General features: G+C 38.7%; 1 protein-coding gene across 4 annotated transcripts; it reads left to right on the top strand.

Annotated features, from left to right (window-relative positions):
- FDM4 (XH/XS domain-containing protein) lies at positions 1-5,642 on the top strand. Of its 4 annotated transcripts, none has more exons than XR_015953503.1 (8): positions 1-243; positions 1,578-2,671; positions 2,781-2,962; positions 3,446-3,514; positions 3,604-3,891; positions 4,346-4,558; positions 4,762-5,105; positions 5,349-5,642. XR_015953503.1 is itself a non-coding variant. In XM_068482304.2 (8 exons), exons 1-7 carry the CDS (start codon positions 221-223, stop codon positions 4,990-4,992), a joined length of 2,100 nt encoding a protein of 699 aa, XP_068338405.2. In that variant the 5' UTR covers positions 1-220; the 3' UTR covers positions 4,993-4,997; positions 5,349-5,642. The 4 variants fall into 4 exon arrangements, 2 of the variants coding, with proteins under 2 accessions (XP_068338405.2, XP_088536236.1); XR_011069394.2 differs by having other exon boundaries at positions 4,762-5,110; XM_068482304.2 differs by having other exon boundaries at positions 4,762-4,997.
- Positions 5,643-7,326: the final 1,684 nt, after the last annotated feature.

Below are 7,326 nucleotides of genomic sequence, written 5' to 3'. Positions count from 1 at the left end.
CGCGAAGATGGTTCTAGAAATGGCAAAAGCCAAAAATTCGGAAAATAGAGAGAAATTCAAGAACGGATGTTTTCGGGAACGAAAGGGAAAATGGTGTGTTGAATTTGCAGAGACCCCTTCTCCTCTCTCTCGGCTGAAATCAGTGCTTCGTCAACATCAACGGCGTCGTTTGGTTGCCGGTCCGGAACTTCAGATTTCCGATACCGGCTAGGGTTTCGAAATGTCTGTTTCCAAGAAACCAAGGTATGAGTTTCGAACTCAAATGCATGTCGTTTAGCGCTGCTTGGCTTCCCGAGGAGAACAGAGTCGGGACTCTGTATTTTTGGGTAACCAAACAGAGTTTAGCTCAGATATTTCAGATTTTGTGCATTGATCTTTGTGATTCTGCTGTTTTTGTTGTTTATACTTTGTAATGGACTGTTTGGTTGCTGAGAAAATTTGGGGGGAAACGAAAGGAAAATGAGTGTTTAAGTCTTACTGAGCTGATTAGGTGGGTTTTATTTAAATCTAAACCAGACACACCTTGACACATTTACCCTTGCAAATGCTATGCTTGTTAGTTTTAAATAATAAATTGCTCATGGTCAGTACGATCTTCTTCCTGCGTAGATTTGAGTTGTTTAGATTATCGCCTTTTAAGAAGAAAAAAAATTCTTAAAAGAATGTATATAATAAATAGCAGATGTGCGTTAGACCGTTTGGCTAGAACATTGTGTTCTCACCAAGGCACCCGAGTTGGAATCCCCTTCATGTGTAGTTTAGATTTCGAGTTATCAACATTTAAAAGCTTGTTGTTTAACTCTACAACTAAGTTAGATGGAACCATCTTTGAAAACATGTTTAATTACGAAACATGAGTGCAGTAAATTATGTTGTGTTATCAAACATTTACGACGCACAGCAGTAGGAGGTCTATGGTTAGAGGTCAGACAGATAAAAATTTGGAGAAATCAGATGCTTGTCAAGTTAATGAATATGCTGCCACTAAGGTGGTGACATTCTAACTAGTAGTTTAAAGAGTTCAAACCCCGGTATTTGGTCCCGGGAAAGTAGAAGAAATTTTGCTTGCTGAAGGTGTTAAGTGAGATAAACATATTTGCTGCGGGATAGAGATTGAGTGCGTCTAGAGTGCCTTTATGCAATGTCAGGAAATGGATTATACTTGGCGATTCATGCCTTGGTGAAATGCAGCTAGAAGAATTTAGATATGTAAAATAATGGAAAAAGGAAATGACAAAATGATAGTATTGAAGTGTGTATTCCCTTGCCCCTAACCATGATTACTTTGTTTATATATGTCAGCGAAATGTTTCTGAAGTTTTATAAACTTGGATTTTAAAATGTTTTTATTGTTAATGACAAAGGGAAGATAACAGATCATATCATAGAAGACCGTTATTCAGTAATTGGTCAGACATTTTGTTTGCGTTTAAAGTATGTTCAATATTTAGCAAGCACTGAAAGTCCAATCTTTATTTCATAGTACATATGTTGGGGTTTGTTTTTCATCTGGATATTTTTGTACCTTATTGCGTTGTTTGGTTGCTTTGAAGTGATAGAAGTGATCTGCATTGCAGGCTTGACATGTCTCACAGATTGAAAGAAGAAAAGGGTTTTAGCCGGTCTGAACTAGAAGACTATGAGTATGACTATTACGATCTGTTAAAGAAAGGCAGTTATAAGGTGAAAAATTCTGATTCAACTTACAGATGCCCATTTTGTGATGAGAAGAGGAGGCGTGATTACCGACTAAAAGAGCTTTCACTACACGCTTCTGATATTGGCAGAGACAGCAGGGTTTTAAAAGAGAAAGCAAAGCACTTGGCTTTGGAGAGGTATATAGATAGATATCTTGATGTGAAGAGTCGGCTAGAATCAACTCCTAATGCCGGACGAAAATCGCACAGGACTGATGCAGTGGCTGGGGTGGTCTCTAGCCAACCCCAAATCAGAGAAAAAAGTAAGCATTCTGAGTCTCCAGCCGAATCCCATCTTACTGCTTGCCCGCCCCTAGCCCCCAAGCTTCCCACCCCCTATCCCAAGGCCAAACCCACCACAGCTTCTTCAGCTGGTGTTCTCCCTACTGTACACGACGATGACCAATTGTTTGTATGGCCTTGGATGGGTGTTGTGGCAAATGTTAAAACCGAATTCAAGGACGGGAGACATGTTGGGGAAAGTGGTACCAAACTCAAAACTGAGCTGGCAAGTAAAGGTTTTAACCCTGTGAGGGTTCATCCTTTGTGGGGTAGAAGGGGTCACTCTGGGTATGCCATTGTTGAGTTCGAGAAAAGCTGGGAAGGTTTCCATGATGCAAAGTCCTTTGAGAAGAGTTTTGAAGTTGATCACCGTGGAAAACGGGACTATAGTCTAGCTAGGAATCGAAGAGATAACTTATATGGATGGGTTGCTCGGGATGATGATTACAGCTCGAGTAGCATTCTGGGTGATCATCTTCGTAGGAACGGAGATCTGAAAACTGTTTCTGCTCAACAAGCAGAAGAACAGAGGAAAAATTTAAAACTGGTTTCCGATCTAGCTAGCACCCTGGAGACGAAGAATTCACTAGTAGAGGAATTGGAAAGAAAATACCGCAAGACTGACAAGGATCTAAACAAATTAGCAAGCGTTTTAAATAAAAAGGAGGAGATGCTCAAAGCTATCAATGAAAGTATGCTGCTCAAAACATACCCAGCTTTATGAAAATACTTTAAATTGTCTTAGTTCCTCGTTTTATTCCTGTGTTTGCTTACTTTATAATATATTTATTATGTTGTTAGGAAGAGAAAAAATGCAAAAAGCTGCCCGTGAAGACCTGGAGAAGATATGCTTAGACCACAAGAAAGCCGCATTGAAGTTGGAAGCTAAAAAGAAAGAGCTTCAGCAACGTGAGAAACAACTGCAGGAACACCGTGCACAAAATGATAGCGAGAGAAGGAAACTCTATCACGAAAGGGAAATGGTAATCTAGTTGTTTCCATCTTAAATTTAATAAACATAGGCTCTGTTTGAATATTGTGCAGATGTACCAATGGCATTGACTACTGACTTGTATTAATTTAAAGTGATGTAGCTTGTAAGTAGATACACTAACATCAGGGAATCAGAATTTCAGGAGGAGAAGAGAGAAAGAGAGAACAAAGAGAATAAGATTAACAAATCAGAACATGTACATTTAGTTTCCTTTTACATTTTTCTGCTGTCCCACATATTTGGTATTCAATGGGAATAACACAGACTAGTTATATACTCGTGTCCCACGTGCTCTGGTGGAGTCAGTAAGGTAAGTTGAGGTTGTACAGAGTTGACCTATGGCATAGCAGTTATCGTTGTGAATGTCTGGTTTCGTTTGCCTTAATTTGGCATCTATCTTTGCTTGTGATATTCTTGGCAATTATTATTCAGTACAGCGTAATATAGGGTTTTTTTTTTTTTGGGCTTTTAGAATGAGCGCGCTACCTTGGAACAAAAGACAGCTGATGAGAAGATGTTATGGTTAGCAGAAGAACAGAAGGTTTGTTTTCCATTATTATTTTGAAACTTTGGGAATTGAATGAATGAAACTCTGAACATTTTTGTATGCTGGTTTAATTTCAATTGCAGAAAGAAAAGGAGATACTTCGCAAGAGAATTATTGAATTGGAGAAGCAGCTTGATGCCAAACAGGTACTGGAGCTTGAGATAGAGCGAATGAAAGGTGCTGTAAAGGTGATGAAACACATGGAGGAGGATGAGGATTTGGAAGCCAAGAAGAAGGTGGAGGAAATTCAAAGCCAGTTAAAGGAGAAGGAGGAGGAGTATACTGATGTAGAGGAACTTTACAAAACACTTCTTGTTAAGGAGCGGAGGAATAATGATGAAGTGCAGGAGGCTCGTAAGGAACTAATCAATGTATGTGCATTTATTTTTCTGGTTTAGATCTTGGGGGTTTTATTGAATTGAACTCTGCAATTTGGCAATTAATTATTTTCTTCTTCTAAATACCTCCGTGCATTTGATATAGAATTAATTTTTTATGAAACAATTATGCCTTGATAAACTATAGACTATGGATTATACAGTGCATGAGTTTGAATAGCATGTATTTATTAGCATGCTGAAAGCATGATGAATGCTGCTCTATGCGGTTTCGTAGGCTTTAGTTTCTCTTTTAAGCTAGAAAGTCACATTAGCAATGTGACTGAACCGTTGAACGTGAATTATGATCTTTTCTCATCAGTGTGGGTCGCTGATCACAATCTATGCTTATGGTTTGTTGATCTGGGTCCTTGCTTATCAATATGGTTTATCAAATGTGGTCTGTGCTCTTGCGGTGTTGTGGGAGTCCAACTTTTGTTATATGCAGGGACTGTGGGATTCAACCCACCGAGCTACCATTGGCGTGAAGAGAATGGGAGATCTTGATCAGAAGCCATTTCAAATTGCAACCAAGGAGAAATACTCCAATGAAGAAGCAGATGAGAAGGCCGTGGAGTTCTGCTCTCTGTGGGAGGAGTATCTTAGGCATCCAAACTGGCATCCTTTCAAGATTATCACGGATCAAGAAGGAAAGCCTAAGGTATACATTCAATAAATCAAGCAATCTTTGTTGGTTCCTTTCGATGAATAAATATATAGAATACCATTGTCGACGACTATCGTGTACATGTTGCTCTTGTCATAACAGTTCAACTCATAATGAGTGCTAGTGGTTTATAACGATTGAGGTATTCCTGTTGCTCTTACTTTCCATTAACTGGGTTATGCTGGATGTGGGTACAGGAAATTATTGATGAAAATGATGACAAATTGAAGGATTTGAAGAATCAGCTGGGTGATGAAGTATACAAGGCAGTGACAACTGCTTTGATGGAATTGAATGACTATAATCCCAGTGGACGCTATATAATACCTGAGCTGTGGAACTTCAAAGAAGGAAGGAAGGCTTCATTGAAGGAGGGAGTAGTATTTATGCTAAACAAGTGGAAACCGCTTAGGAAACGGAGAAGATAAACAAGGCATGCATTTAAAACTTTACTTGCTATGCAAATCTATCTTGAATCATACACAGCTTTCAGACTGCGAGATATTCGAATTCCTTCAAGAACATTGCTTAACAATTTGATGTGAGGTCAGTTACATTGTTGAAAATAGTAATCATTTAGTATATGCTTAAACGATACAAATCAATTTCGAACTTGATAGATTAGTATGAAGACTGTATATTAGGAAATTATGCCATCATGCATAGCACGTAACTCAACTGTTGCTTGTCGCTGTATGGCGGTTTCACATTGTAATTTGACTGTTGTTTCTTATGCATGGGCTTATTTCCTCGGTTAACTCTGACGTGAATTTGGTTTTTGTAGGTGACAGAGCGGGCTTCGGTTACTGCTTAGTGTCGATTAGCCGCTGTTAAATCTTCTTTTGTTGCTTCATCCGATGTCAGATTGCGAGGCTGAACAAATTTAAGAATTTCATTTCAGCATCAGATATAGTAAGATTGGTGAGGACAGATTTACCATTCAAATTTGTATTAGTTATTGGATGTTGCAGCACAATACTTTGCATGTCATATTTGGACCACAAAAATAGGCTTCAGGTTGGTCTTTTGTCTCTGAGCTTTTCGACAAAGGAAGTGAAAACCCCATAGATCTGCCAAATCGTTTCATTTTTCAGTGACAGGTTGCACTCATTACTTGGCATGTTTATATTAAAATATAGCGTTTATGAAAATGGAAATGATAAACAAACCCTTTTTAACCTTTCACAAACGCCTGTTTAATAGCCGCTATTTTTGTTTCATTCTGATGGCAAAAAAAAAAAAAAAAAAACAAACATGGTGTGTGAGAGACTAAAAGCGGGGTGTGAAAATCATCTCTTATATGAATCAATCCAAGACAAAGTTTCTCTTTAGTCCAGAGAAAGATAGATTGTTTTGGAATTAAAGAAAGTCTTCGGTAAGGATAGGTGTGTCGTATCCGCTCCAAGGACACACATAAGGTCATCTCTAACCAATTCGACCAGATGGTCGAAAATAGCCCAAAATGACATGAAACAGTCTTCAACTGAGAGCTAGACCAAAGAGCTCGTGGACCCCATTAGGCCAAAAAAGGGAAAACAGGCCAACTAGCTGGCCCAAAGGAGCCAGCCAGCTAGCCCCGGGCCAGCCCAAGCATTTGAATCCAATGGCTGGTGTCAACATGATGCCAGGTGACCGTTGGATTTCTTTTTTTTTTCCTAACAAAATTTTTAAAAAAATTTCCAGTTTTTTGCCTATAAATACCTAAGTCATTCCTACACCATTTCTCACATAATTTTCACCATTCCATACTATCTTACTTCATTGTATTTCAATTCCTCACATTTTGTTCTCTTACCTCTTCCAATAATCTTTCCTTCAATATTTCAATAATTTTCAAATGGCCAAATATGCAATAAAAGGTAGGGCTTGAACCCGAAAAGAAGTTGAAGCTCTTTGCAGGGCTTATAGATTGGTCTCGAAAGATAGTGTGAGGGGGAGTTCTCAAACAAGTGAAGGTGTTTGGACTCGTATGTCCAAAAAAATACTATGAGTTCTATGAAGACATCACTCCACCGAATACCCAAAACCACGAGAGTTGTTCTTCAAGATGGAAGAAACATCTTCATCCAAGTTTGAATAAATGGCATCAAGCACTGGTAAAGGCCGCAAGCAGACATGAAAGCGGCGCCAATTACTACAACGAAGTAAGTATGTTCACAATTTATTTTAAATATTTAATTTATTATATTTAATTTCATAAATTAATTTCCTTTAATTTTTGTAATTGTATTTTCTAGGTACACCAAGCAGAGGAATTGTATATGGAGGACAACTTGAAACCCTTTAATCATCATGGTTGTTGGGAAATTTGTAAAGGGTGGGTGTTATTTGAAGATCCACCTCAACAAAGAGTTGGTCCTACGCCGGTGTTCGGAAATGCATCCTTAACTGCAGATGGGGATAAAGATAGATCTCCTACCATTCAAGAAACAAGGATATAAAATCTGTCTCTTGGTGAAGGTTCCATACCTAGGGCTATGGGACGAAACAAGGCCCGAAAATTGAAGGAAAAGGGTAAGGCAAAGGATGGTTACACCTTTCAATAGGAAATGGCGGCCTCTTTGTGATTAATGGCGAAGCAAAATGTCATTGCCGCAGAAGAAATGAACCGTAGGCACGAAGAACGGGCCAAACAAATACAAAAAGAGATGGATGATAGGAATATGCAAAGGAACACTTCATATTACACTTTAATGAGTAAGGCCTATTTTGATAGAAAAAAAGGGATATTATGGCCCGACGGGAGTTGTTGACCTCAGACT

The sequence above is a fragment of the Pyrus communis genome, chromosome 11, assembly GCF_041283825.1.
Source record: "Pyrus communis isolate YQ-2024b chromosome 11, ASM4128382v1, whole genome shotgun sequence".
NCBI classification, from domain to species: domain Eukaryota; kingdom Viridiplantae; phylum Streptophyta; class Magnoliopsida; order Rosales; family Rosaceae; genus Pyrus; species Pyrus communis.
This window is presented reverse-complemented; position numbering and strand designations above follow the sequence as displayed.

Bases quoted from the DNA above. Each gene is read 5' to 3' on its own strand.
- FDM4 (XM_068482304.2), top strand. From the start codon at position 221: ATGTCTGTTTCCAAGAAACCAAG. The intron at 2,672-2,780 runs GTATGCTGCTCA...TTATGTTGTTAG, and splicing joins GCTCAAAGCTATCAATGAAA to GAAGAGAAAAAATGCAAAAA. The intron at 3,892-4,345 runs GTATGTGCATTT...TGTTATATGCAG, and splicing joins CTCGTAAGGAACTAATCAAT to GGACTGTGGGATTCAACCCA.